The following is a 13,412-nucleotide window of genomic DNA, read 5'->3' on the forward strand; positions in this document are numbered from 1 at the left end:
AAATTACAGCCATCATCGATCAACAGGCACACGCACTTCTGCTCTGACTGATTGTTTCTGATTGCCTTACAAACCACTCTTATATCCACAAGCAGTAACAAAAAAAAAAAAAAAAAAAAAAGGAAGTGAGGAATTTGAAAGCAAAAGCTATCTTCCTTTCCCTTATAAAAATATTTTCTCTTGGAATGAAAAGGAATGAAAAGTGATGCTTGCTAGCAAATATTGTATTACAGAAATGTATTTGAACAGTATATCAAGAAAAAAAAGAAACTATAAAACAAAAATCTTGAATGCCAAGATACGAGAAATGTTATGGATGACATAAAAAAAATTAAAATTTCTGCAAATTCATCAGTTTATTTGCCAGTTTTTATCACCAAGCTGTGCAGTACACCATAAAAAGATCTTTCTGTATTTACCTGGTGAACTGGCACACCGGTGAATTACTCCTTCAGCACAAGGCTAGCCATCCAAAAATGAGTAATGTTTCTTTCATTCAGCCCTACGGAGGTGTTTTCCAGTAGAGTCCTTGAAGAGACTGAGATGTGAACAGGCAATCTGCAGTGCCTGTTCTGGGCATCTGACAAAGGAGACATACAGAGCAGCAAGGTGTAGGCACCAGCGTTTAGTCCTTCAGAAAGGGAAATATGTCTGTAGCATGAGTCACAGCACTGAGGACAGATGTTAGGCAACGTGATACTTATCTGAGGTAAAGGTAGTTTATTAGTAGTAACAAACTGTAGGAGAAGAAAACACTAGTGTTCCTCCATAAATGGATTACAGACTTACGTTACGTACTCCTGAGTAGCCTACCCTGGTTTCTTTTGGCTGTAAATATGCATTTATTCAAAATAATGCTGCCTCTTATACAGGTGAACAGGCAGTATTCGGAACAAACGCCGCAAAGACAGAACTGTTTGGAAGTCACAGGTCTCCTTCCCAAGTTTGATATAGATCTTATTCCTTGTTGATCTGTACTGGTTTAAAACTGAAAGCTTTAAAATTAAAACTTTGGTCTTTCAAAGACTTGAAGGCATGAGACCAGAGTAATAGTTAATACCCATTGATTGTGGATGCTGGAAGTGCTAGGAATGTTCCAAACGTAGCAGATAAGAGACCGTTCAAGCTTAAGACAGTTTTGGAGGACACCACAGTCCTGGCAGCAAAAAAAGATGAAGGAGATAGGAAAGAATTTTCACCTTGTTTTCCACAGAAAATCCTCTTTCTGGATTTCAGCATTTTCACTTCTGGGCAAAGGCAACTTGCTGCCACAACACACACACACACACACACACACACACAAAAACCTACAAGTTAGTAAGAGTGAACTTAGCTTCACCATAAATAGATGCAACTTAGCATGCCAGGCACCTACTGGGGTTTCAAACTGTTGTAAAAAAAAGGATAAAAGTAAAGGATTTTCCATGCAGCAGAAGACAAGGAAGACTTACCTGATAGAAAATGTGAACTACCTTGTCCACAGTGTCACTTTAAAGCAAATAAGCTGTTAGCCAATACAAGTTATTACCACACTTCTTCCTCACTTTCAGAAAACAGATACCAGTGCTTCAATAAATTAGACTGATATGCATTAGACTCAGCTTTAGTAGCTACCTGTTTTCACAGAGTTACCAGAGGGAGTAGAAAAACAGAAATGTAGCAGCACAAAGTGCAACTCCTTCTAAAAATATCTTGCTAATAAAGGAATCTTTCCTTTTTCTGCTGCTGTTTCAATTAATAATACAGTCATTCAAAAGCTACAGTTGAGTTATTAAATTCATGTTTTCTTGGACAACTAGAATTATGATTAATATTTAGGAGAGTTTTGGTGCAAGAGACTAATTTTCAAGGCCATAATTCAGAGGGGTGAAAAAGAGCTGAGGCACATTAAATTGAAAACACTGACTGCTGTAGAAACCTGCCTGCTGGCATTTCATGCACATTCATTCACATCCAAACATGTCCAAACACATCCAGTGGTGGTTTAGAGGCCACAGTTTAGCTCTCCACCCCTATATCAAAGGAACCTAAAGATAAGAACGGAGCAACATAAAAGCTTTAAAATAAGCAAGCCTGGCCATTAGCATACTATATCTGATCAAAATAGAGTAGTCATCCACTTCTGAAGCTGATCAGAACCTGTGTTGTATTTACCACATCATGAACACGGTAACCTGAGAAAAATCATTAGCTTAAGGCATTAACACAATGGGGAGAAACTCTAGAGGTGGATTCATCTTTTTTAAAGGCAAATGATCACATTAAAATAAATGCAAACTGATGAATATAAGCAGTGCCAAATAAATGGGACATTTATAGTTACTGTACTTGGACCAAGAGAAAGAGTTCGGGACACATTAAAATACAATAGATCTGCAAATTAACTGCAACAAAACCAAGTGAGTATACCATGAGTATCTGAAAGCATGCTTGTAAGAATTACACAGATCATATTCCAAAATGCTCCCAAACTCATTAAATAGTACTGAAAGACACTGAATGATAGATGCCTGAGCGCTGCCCTGTGCAGAACTGACTACTGTCTGTCAGTCGGTGAAAAAACAAGTATGTTAAATTTTTACTGTGAAAATAATCAGAAAAACATATCAGTTTCCCATCTCTTTCCTTTGTACTCATATATGAGTTTCAGAAAGCAAATCATCGGGTGACATTTCTTTGTAATAATTCCAATTAAAATAAACGATGCTGCTCTTACGGCAGTTTATAGCCATTGCATTAGTAATGAATCCAAGGATAAAAGAAATGAATCAAAGCTAAAAAGCACCCTACCTTTACCCAGCAACCAAATAGCAATATGAAAGTAGTCACTTTCCTCTTTCTACACTTTAGAGTTACAGGTGCACTCTCATATTCTAAATACTAGGTGATGTTATTTGATTATAAAACTCTAAAATCTTAACTGTCCATGCATATGACTCCCCTTGGAAGAAGGAAAAATACACACCCTGATTCACCAGTTTCTCTTTTAAAGCCAAGATCCATCTGTCTCCTTATTGCACAAAATAAAAGACAAGCTCTCTGTTTGCAGGCTTGGGCTCAGGCACTCAGAGGTAATGCTCAAATCACAGCATGCAAGCTCTGCGTTCCACGTAAGGACTATTTGTGGCAGCTGCTAACAGAGATGCCTGCACTCACTGGGAGAGAAGGGGGCATTTCAGGCTGTGAAACTGATTGCACTGGAAGTGTTTGCTAATAGAGATGTCAAGGAATTAAAGGAGTTTCAGTACCTGAGTTAACCAGCTGTTGTTCCATGACACCACAGCCCAGGACCTCCAGCCATTCTCCTTGGAAGTTGATCTCCATCTCAAAGGAAGGGTGAGTAAATGGGAAGTAGCAGTCCACCCATCTGACTTGCAGTCCTGTAGCAGTGTTTAAAAAATAAAAGGTGTATGCATAAAAGGCCATCCCTCCAATTACCTTCAACTCACCCTTCAACTAATGACACCAATTACAGCAATCCAGAGAAAAAAAAAAAATAGCAAACAAACTAATTTACAACACTTGTGCGAGGTGATAAAACTTGTAGGGAAAAAAATGACCATGTCTTTCCTAATATGAAAAACACTTTGTGCAATTCAAGCATCCTTTGAAACCAAATCAATCATTTGTCAAACTCTGGCAACCACCTGGCACTGAATGAAAATGAGCCAAAATCTCTGGAAAGTCAGTGATTTTGTTGTTCTCTGTACCAGGATGCAATGTTTTCTGTGAGGAGAAGGTGCTCAAGTCTTACATTCTATTGATTGGCGAGGCAAGAAATTTCTTTCATCAGACACTATTTAAAATACACAGTTATTCTTTCTGCATATGTTTAAATACTAAAGTTAAAAACAGATCGATGCATCCAAATACACACACACACATTTAGAGCATTACAGCATTATTAAGGTATGTTCTATGCAAATACAGGCAGAGAACTCCAGACTTGAGCAGATCCCAGGAGACCAGCCTTCAACTTTGTGAAGTGCAGGAGCTCCCCATACATCTGAAGTCCCTCTGAGCAGGGATGAGAACCACCTGACATCGCAAAGCGGTAGAGCCAGGAAAGGGCAAGCTCTGCACTGCTGCCAAATGCAGGGCTGTTGTCAATAATATCAGTTATAATAAGAGCTGATGAGTTTTAGATCTTATAATCGTTTACGAAGTGTTCTTACCCTGAACAATTTTCTTTAGCCATTAAGTACAAGGAAAAACAGGTCTCAGAAACAAGCGACAAAAAACTGGAAGATAACTGAACTGCTAATTTTCCAGGTAATGCCTTAACCCCAAGATCATCCCTCCCTTCAATTAAGCCAAATCCTTATCAGTGTAAGAGTTGTTGACAATTAGACAAGCCCAGTCTTTAAAACAAGGGACAGAGACGAGGTTCTTTGGGTGAAAACAAATGTTAGCATCTCAGTTTGGTCTGAGGGGCTTTTTTTGGATCTGTTTCATATTGTTAAAATGTGCAATTCCATGATTTACCTAGAGAATTTTTTTCCAATTAAAACATTTGCTGTAGCCTCAAGAATTAGATTTTCTTTGATCATTTCTGAAACGTTAAATTGGTCTACAGAAACAGTTACAAGAAAAGCAGGTAAATGTAGCCTAAAGTGACAGTCACAAAGTATTTTTCTGCAGGTAATGAACTTCCAAATGGAGAGGCAGAACACAGCTGGAAGAACAAATACAGTAAGACTTCCAAATTTTCTTCCCTCTGTTAAAAATCAACATCAGGATTCAGATTGATTTGAATCTTCTTTGATAATTTTACATGCAGAATTCAGAAAATTGAGAATATTAGCAATTGTACCATTCATAACTGCACTGTGACTTACAGCCATCGCTTCACTGCTTTTTTTGTCCATGTAACAATAAAAACATTACACAAATGTAAATTGAAGTGTATACAAGTATATGAGACATGGAAATTTCCCTAACTTTATACAAATGCTTTTAATTCCAGGGCTGTAGAAGCCATCATTCACAGTAAAGCACTGTACACAAAGTATTTTCATTTAGTTTGCAAAATTTGCAACTGCAGCAAAAATTACATTGAATATTTAAATAGTTTGATCTTCAGAAACAGCATTCTGACTGTAGTTTTTTTAATTTAATTACTTCAAAATGAAGCTCAGGAAAAAAAAAAAAAAGCGTTTCTCTGCTCTTCATTTTTAATTAAAATAAATTTTAAACGAAAGTTTATTTTGAGTTTTAAGCCAGATAAGTACTTTTCTTAAGGGACATTTGTTTTAAACATAAATAAGCAAAAAAGAAAAAACAAACTGAACATAGCAAAACAAATTCAATGGGAGAAACAGCTCACACCTTCATCTTGCTCTCTAAATTAATAGTTAAGCTCCATATGACACAATAATTTTGTCCATACATTAGCCAGGACAGCTGCTAATACCTTTTTTTTTTTTTTTTTTTTTTTTTTGCAGTCTTCTTTGAGAGTCCTGGCTCTGAAAGACTTCACTGAAGAGCAGAGGGCTCAGTAACATCGAGCCTCTCCACAGAGCATCGCAGAATAAATGGTTACATTTATTATTTAGACACAAAATATTGCCTTGCTGTTCAACATATTCCCAAGGAATACAGGACATTGCTTGCACTCAGCAAATTAAAACACTAAAGGATTATAAAGGATTACAAAGATTAGGCTTTCTGTAGTACTAGATAATTTACTTGATGAGGCCTGATTTATTTCTTCATATAAAGATAATGGCTATCTTAGAAAAAATGATCTTCTGTAAACATTTTGGGAGGCCAACAGATGCATATCTGACTTAAAAACCCAGAGGGGAATTTAAACAGGTACAATACAGAATCTAACCAGATTCCAATCACTACATAAATACTCATCAGTTTAATCAGTTCAAAGAATGATCTACATTAACTTAGTTCACAGCCTCATAGTGTCCATGGGACTCCTTCCAGTGGGCACATATTTGCTAGAAATCTAAGTGTTGCATCTCCAATGAGGAAGGAAAAAATGAATAGTTATTGTAATTGCTGAGTACTAAGTAAGAAATTGGTCCTGGCTTGCACTTACAACTAATAGTTGTTATTAAACTAAGAAAGTATCTGTTAGAGCTAGCCTAATTGAGTCTCCTAGTGAAAAAGTCTTAACCTAAGGCACTAAAAAAGATTACAAGCAAGCCATGAAAGCAGGGTATTGCCATTCCATAGTGTAGTATTTTCCCATAGCAAAGAGGAGCTGGCTGCTCACAAGCTTATGTTAGCTCATGTTTTTCAGAAGTCATTAGCCAGACCATTATGTCATCAATAATTTCTTTCCACAACTCTCTGCATTCACAGATGTCAATGCAACCTACAGAGATATCAGTACAACAGAGTGCAAGAGATGAGCAATGCATTAGGCTTAAATGACATTCAGTGGCTGCTCCATGAGAGCTGAAAATGACAGAACTATTAATCAAAATATGACGTTACTTATCCATTCAACCTTCTCTTACAGATACCTAGGAATCTGTTACATAAATAATAAAATAATAAACCACAGGAGAAAGAAAACTTCAGTGAGGAAAATCTAATAAAATACTACAAGACAATTTCAATATGTTTAGGGACTATGTGTTGGTTGAACACCCAGAAATCAGTATCATCAATTTTGAACTCAGATCACTTTACAACTGAACTTGGCAAGGCAACTGACCTTCACTACAGAACTATCTGCTTTCCACAGTCTCCACTGCTCAATTTGCCTTGTCCCACCAAGCAGGATAAAAGCAACACTCATAAAGGCTGCTCTTTTCACAGAAATTGGATGAATGTCTGAGAACCACTTATAAACTCCCTCGTTTTTTTTGTTTGTTTGTTGTTTGCTTGTTACTTTGTTTAAGTAACCAAGCCATTTCTTGGAAAAACAGAAATTTCCCTAAAGTGATAAAAATGAGAACAACAGCTTGCTAGTTACACTTGTTCACTCCAATACATGTGGAATGTGCAGCAAACAGTGAAAAGAATACCAAACTGCTAAAGAGCAAAAATTTAAGCAAAAACAGCAAGAGAACTGGTTTGGAAATGGGTACTCAGAAACTAGTATACTTGAGAAATATAATAAGACACACACCTTTATTTAATAATTGAAACGTAACCGGGAGCAAACAAGATTGGAGACATCATTGTCAAAAGCAGCCTTGACTACAGTGACAGTAAGATCACAGACTTCAAGATCTTAATGGTCAAGAAGAGGTCAAGGAGCAAAAAAAGAATATAAAAATAAAAAATAAAAAAAGATGCTGAAACATCAAAACAGCTTGGTTAAACAGTAAGGTATATAGTGCGTCCAAATGCAAAGAGGTAGTATATGAGAGATTGAAAAGAGGAGAGACTTCCAGATAAGGTAAACCAATATTGCTTGGGAACACACAGATGCTGCTAGGAAGGCAAAAGCCCATCTGGAGCTCAAACTGGCCTGAGATGTCAAGAATAACAAGGAAGCATCTATACTTAAGTCAATAGCAAGCAGAAACACAAGAAGGAAAGGCTGTGATACTCTATGCTTTTTACTTTGGTCTTCACAGGTAAAGTTAGCCTCCAAACCTCTACACCAAGAAGCAGTTAGAAAAAAATTGAAAAACTAAGAGGGTTGAATTAGGGGCCAATCACACAAAATAAACATATATATGTTAGTGGGACATTATGGGATGTATCAGAGAGCGATGAGACAAAACTAATTAACAATATTCTGTAAAGTAAAAAAATGAAATGAAAATTTAAAGACAGCTATCGAAAGATAACTTTAATTACGTGGGTCTCAGGCCACTTGCACTGAATCCATCTTGTATGTCTAGTACCTAGCATGAAGCTTGCTTCTTTGAGTATTACTTTCCTGTTCTTATTGATGGCTCAGAAAATCAAGAAAGTGAAGGAGAGAGAGCTTCACATTTACACAAATGAGGGGAAAAAAGATACATAATCATATTTAAATCACTATCTATATGTCTTGCTTTTGTGTCTCCAGAAAAATATTGTGTGTATGAAGGCACCTACTTTCAGACTCTCAGTTCGCAATCATTTGTTTTTAATGTATTTCTAACTATTATGTCGATGGTAGACAAATAAGTGATAACCAACAGACTGAAGCTTAAAGTGCAGCATCTGTCAACAGTCAGAGAAGGATATCACTACAGTTTCAGATATCACTAATAAAACCTAAAAACTGCCACTTCAACATCTTCAGCATCTGAGGTTCAGCTAAAAATACAGTTCTTCCTATTACTCACTTTAATCCTAATTTTGTATGCATCAAAAGGCTGCTGTTAAGCAAAATATAACTACAAGAAAAACTGATCTTGGGAACCTAAAACAATTATGTGCTGGTGGGATTAAACAAAAACTGGTAGAAATCTCCCTTGCTGTAAGCTGTAGTTTAGGATATCAGAAGAATATTCAAAGAGTCATAGACAAGACGTGCTACCATCATCAATCTACTCTTGGAACTACTGCTCTAAATTCAGTGGGCATCTTAAAAGAGCTTTGAAAGCAGCCAGCATTCTCCATGCATTCTAATACTATTCAGTATTTCCTCAACAGAAAAATGAATCAGTTTAGAAGAGCAGCCTCTTTGCCAGGAAATAGCATTTGGGCAGCAATTTTAACTCATGCCATTTATAAATTCAGCAGCTACTGAAACCAAAAGCAGGTATGTCTGAGGAGAGGATATTTCGTTCTTACACACTGTTATTCATTACCCTTCCTCAGTCCACTCTTAGTACCAAACAATTATTTTTCAGCTGATAGCATCTCCATAACAAGGCAGCACATACACATACATATGTCCCCTGGTAAGCTCCTTGCTGTCACATGAGAGCTTGTAGATGGATCAGTTGTGTCCCTACCTGTCCTCACACTCATTATGTTCTGGACTCACTGGCATAACCAAAACTAACTAACTAAAACCTCTTCACTAACACTTGGCTCACAGTTTTGTGTGTGTCAATCTTCAGGAAAACTAAGAAATGGGTATGCATGGTCTGTTAGGCTGTGTTCAGTAGTTTTATAAGTTACACACATAAAAGTACTAAAGACCATGTAAAATACAGACTGCAGCTGAAAGGCCAATCGATACCCAGATACTCTGACATTAAAACACTCACTGATGGAACTCTGATGAAACTTAAGATGAAAATGTAAATAAATAATATGAATGAAGCCTCATAAAATTACTACTGTGCTATCATTAAGATACACAGCTGTTTCAAAATGTCACTCCCAGGTTTCCTGTTTTCATTATACAACAAAACCTCTATGAAAAGTATGGTCATATACAGATATCAGAAGAGCAGGAAAAAAGTGCAAAGAGCCTACCATCACCAAAGATGTGAGTCATCAGCTTTGTGAGCACTTGCTTCAGATTGAACTCCACCAGCCTCACTGCCTCCATGGTGTGACATTCTTGTTTGTGTGCAGTGCGATGCCCTTGCTCAAACAACTGGAAGCTTTCACCATCTTTAATACTGGAGAATAACTAGAACAAAAACACAATAGAGTTTGGCATCAATGACCTCTCAAAACAAACAAAAAAAAAGTTGTTTTACTGATTTAAGGGGAATCTTACCTGCCAAGCCTGCACCACGGAAAACAAATGTAAAGAATGATTTTACACAAATTCTGTTCACTAAACGTTTTGATACATAATTATCACAGGAACAGAAATATTCAAGTAAGATTTCTTTTATTTCAATAATAAGATTAGCTACAGAAAAAAAATAATTTATAAAGGAAATAGAAAAATTATCATGCAAAACAAAGCACACTGTACAGTATATGTTAATTTTAATCCAGCAACTACAATATGCAATGGCATTAATCACAACTTCAACATTTTTTAAAATTAAATTAATGACCTAAAATAAATACTGCCCTTCCTTTCCACCACCCCCCAAAAAAATCACATTTATAAAAGTTGTAATCAAACCAACTTCCAAAAACATAGTTATAGTTTAATGAGACCAGAAGCTGCCAACATTTGATTACCCTTCAGTACAGTTTATCTGTATAAGGACTACCATCTTCCTGCATTTTCCCACATATGACACCCATCATACAGGAATTTTGCTGATGGGGCACTGAAGGATTCACGGTTTTGCTCTGAGGTTTCCAAATTACAAAGCACATAGGCAAGTGATCCTCCTTAGGAGATGTACTAACTTGTCCTTCATGCAGAGGCTGTTCCCCACTACATCTGTTGCAAGTTGAAGACTTCTGATTTCCTGTACAACCTCATACATTTCTGTACGGGAAGTTCCAGGCAGATACGTACTGATCATTCTAAATGCTTTCAAAGAGACCAATAAAACACTCTCACTAAGTCACATCTTCATATGTTCTGTGCCTCACTGAGACAAGCAGACAGTTTTACACAGCAGAGGATTTTGTTGGAAATCCTTACAGCTAAATAGCTCTTAATTCTGGAGAGTAGGGAAATCTAATTGTGAAAGTGCCTCCAGTGTCCTTTTCTACCCTGTCCTCAACCACCTTCCACATTAAATCTATCACACACAAAGGGGAAAAAAAAATAACAGCACACATTGAGATTTTCTGCACATTGCACCTGCAAAAATAACTAGCTCTTATTCAAGAGTTGCCATGAACTACATCTTAACAACCCATGGATGTGCACAGAAGTTGTTTTAGTTGCAGCTTGACTTCTTCAGTGCATGAAATGCTTATAAAAAGTACAAATGGAACTCTGGTAGTTTACAAACGCTGGCCACAATGAAATGACTAATTTATAGTACATTTTACACACACAATGTATGCAGAAGGAGCTTGAGCATAGTACAGAAACAGGCAGTCAAACAGATATAGGGACTTTTTAAAAAAATAAACACAACCGATCAGCAGCATTTAACTTTGTACTGCCAGATTGAGAAAACACCTTTCAATTTAATCTCCTTAGCACACTGCAGAAAAATGCAAATTATGAAGCAAAAAGAGAAATACATACTAAAACAATTAGTCACCAGTCTAACAATAATGTCTTTACTAATCAAAAGGCCACAGACTGACAAAACTAGGCATTATGCTGTTAAGTGGCACACTCTTTATTCAAGTGCTCACCTGAAAGATTAAGGCCTCTTCCTCCATTCTGGCATTACTTCTACACAGTCTGGAAGATGCAAATGACACCTACCATACAATTAATTTACTATCAGAAGGGCAGATTGACCATCAACCATCTGGCTTTGAACATCAGAAGGTATTCTCAAAAGTCTGTGATAGCCCAGGTAATGGATTTGTCATAAGCTTCTGTAATAGTCAGTGGAGAAAAACTGGCTCCCTTGTGGCCATTTGGCATGGTCATGTTGGGCTGCTGCTCTGAGCTGCATGCTACAGGCAGCTTTTTTCTTATGGACTAAAGAGACTATCCTCAATAAACTCTGGAGAACAGAGGAAACTGTGGGATGTTAGAAGTTGCAAAGTCAGCTCAGTAATTAAATGCTGCATGGAGAGATGTCACGGTGCGTGGATATGGGCAGGGGTACTTTGGGCATCAGTATCAAACCATGTCAGGTCCCACAGGCTATGGGAACACAGGCCTTGTGGAGCTGGTCACCTATGGGTTGCAGTAACAAAATGGCCACCCTCCAGCCAGGTGCCAGGCCTCACTGCAGTGTCGTCCATAAAGGCTCTACCAATTCCTCCAGTTGACAGAGTGATATCGAGGAAAGAAAGATACCTTATGGCTGTTTTACTATTTATTCCATTCACAGATATCACTATGTCAAGATACACAGTTTAAAACTGGTAGACCAGTTTCACTGTTATGATCACCAACTGTGCTAAGTATGTGTCGTGGATTAAAAACACTCCTACGTTTCTATATACATAAAGCCAGGAAAGTCAAAGTTTAAGCAAAATGATTATGTGCAATCGCTGCTTTTTGATGGCAGTTCTTCCCAAGTTTTCCACAAATGGAAAAAAAATCTATCAATCTTGGGGGAAAAAAAATGGCACATTGAAGATTTCACTACTTGAAAATACAGTTTTCTATTGAATTCAACATGATCAATTATTATCACTACCAGAAGAGAACTTTCATTCAGTAAATACCTATGTTTCTGTCTAGTGCAAAGACAAGTTCTTTCTTTAAGTAAGAGCTCAAAAAATGAGTATTGTGTCATCATGCAGAAGTAAAAAAAAAAAAAGGGAGAGAAAAAAAAGTTACCAGTATAATAGCTATAGTATAATAATACTATAGCATAATAATAGTTACCAGTAGTTTATCACCATATCTGCCTGATGCTGCATTACAAAGAAGGCAGCATAAAGGAATCAAAGTGACCTTACCATCTGGCATGAACTTTATTCTTACTCACGTCAGGACAGCTCATAATAAGAATAAAATAAAATTTAGTAACATGTAGAGCCTGGAACAAAGAAAAATGAAACTATGCTCCTTTGTAAGTACTTTACTGTATTTCTCAGCATGGCATAGAGTACAGAAGTAAAACATATGATTTCAACAAAGACCCCAGCATTTCTGCAGTCGCTCAGCAGCCTTCAAATCTCACACCACTTCACTGTCTGTACATTTAGGGTTCAGGAAAAGAGTAAGTTCCTCTCTGCAGGAAGGTAGTACTTACATTAGGTTTCAGATCCAGAAGGTCTGTGACTACACTTTGGCTTTAAACAATGAGGTTGTTTATTACTCCTACCAGCCATGCATGCTCCAGTATTAAGATAATGAATACATCCTGCTCACATACTTACCTCTATGAACAAAGCAGCATTGATGACCAGCTCCATATGAGGATCTGCATGTGACAACAGTCCTCCTTGCCAAACCTAGTAAGATATGACTCTCTGGTTCTGATGAATATCTCTATAAATAAGCAAAAGGCTGCATCCTAAATCCACTTAGGAATAGCAATCCACTACCGCAACATCTTTAATGTGCTGTAACAATCAACTGAAGGATTAGGAATGATGAAGATGATGTCATCTGAAGATAGTTCATCAAAAAGAAAACTTATTGTCAGCTCCAATCAGTTTCCAATACGATGAAATGCATAAATCTGCACCCCAATCCAGATAGATAGCTTCCTGTGTCAAAGAGAGATACAGGCCACAGCTGCACAATAGGATACTCTTTGCAGCAAACCAAGCACTGATTTGGGAGAGAATGGTGAAAATCACTTCGAGCAACAAGCCTGCAGGATGGTCTCCTTAATTTCAGGATCCTTCAGTTTTCAGTCCTCCAATTATGTGACATGTTTCAGTGAGACTCCCAGGTCCATAAGCTGATGCATGCAACCCTCTTGAGTACTCACGTCTGGATGTGTTTAAGATATGGGCCCAACAACTGCTTGCATCAGGAATTGTCGCAAGCATGGATTCATGTAGGGACACACCTTGGAAATGCCCATCCTGACATGAAT

At 37.3% G+C, this 13,412-nt stretch overlaps 1 protein-coding gene and 1 long non-coding RNA gene across 4 annotated transcripts in view; one reads left to right on the plus strand and one right to left on the minus strand.

The window, feature by feature from the left end:
• Window positions 1-13,412, minus strand: part of FARS2 (phenylalanyl-tRNA synthetase 2, mitochondrial) — a 243,254-nt gene that overhangs the window by 167,403 nt on the left and 62,439 nt on the right. For all 3 annotated transcript variants that reach the window (XM_031589316.2, XM_031589315.2, XM_090136983.1), the window contains 2 exons: window positions 9,337-9,496; window positions 3,249-3,380 (listed from right to left, as the gene is read on the minus strand). In XM_031589316.2, the coding sequence (XP_031445176.1) occupies window positions 3,249-3,380; window positions 9,337-9,496 (292 nt within the window). The remainder of the gene's footprint in view (window positions 1-3,248; window positions 3,381-9,336; window positions 9,497-13,412) is intronic.
• Window positions 3,724-8,214, plus strand: LOC149918408 (uncharacterized). Its single transcript, XR_016465001.1, has 3 exons — window positions 3,724-4,272; window positions 4,642-4,692; window positions 5,445-8,214. It is a non-coding gene; the product is annotated as an uncharacterized LOC149918408 (long non-coding RNA).

The sequence above is a fragment of the Phasianus colchicus genome, chromosome 3 (genome assembly GCF_987193195.1).
Source record: "Phasianus colchicus chromosome 3, bPhaCol1.hap1.1, whole genome shotgun sequence".
Lineage (NCBI taxonomy): Eukaryota > Metazoa > Chordata > Aves > Galliformes > Phasianidae > Phasianus > Phasianus colchicus.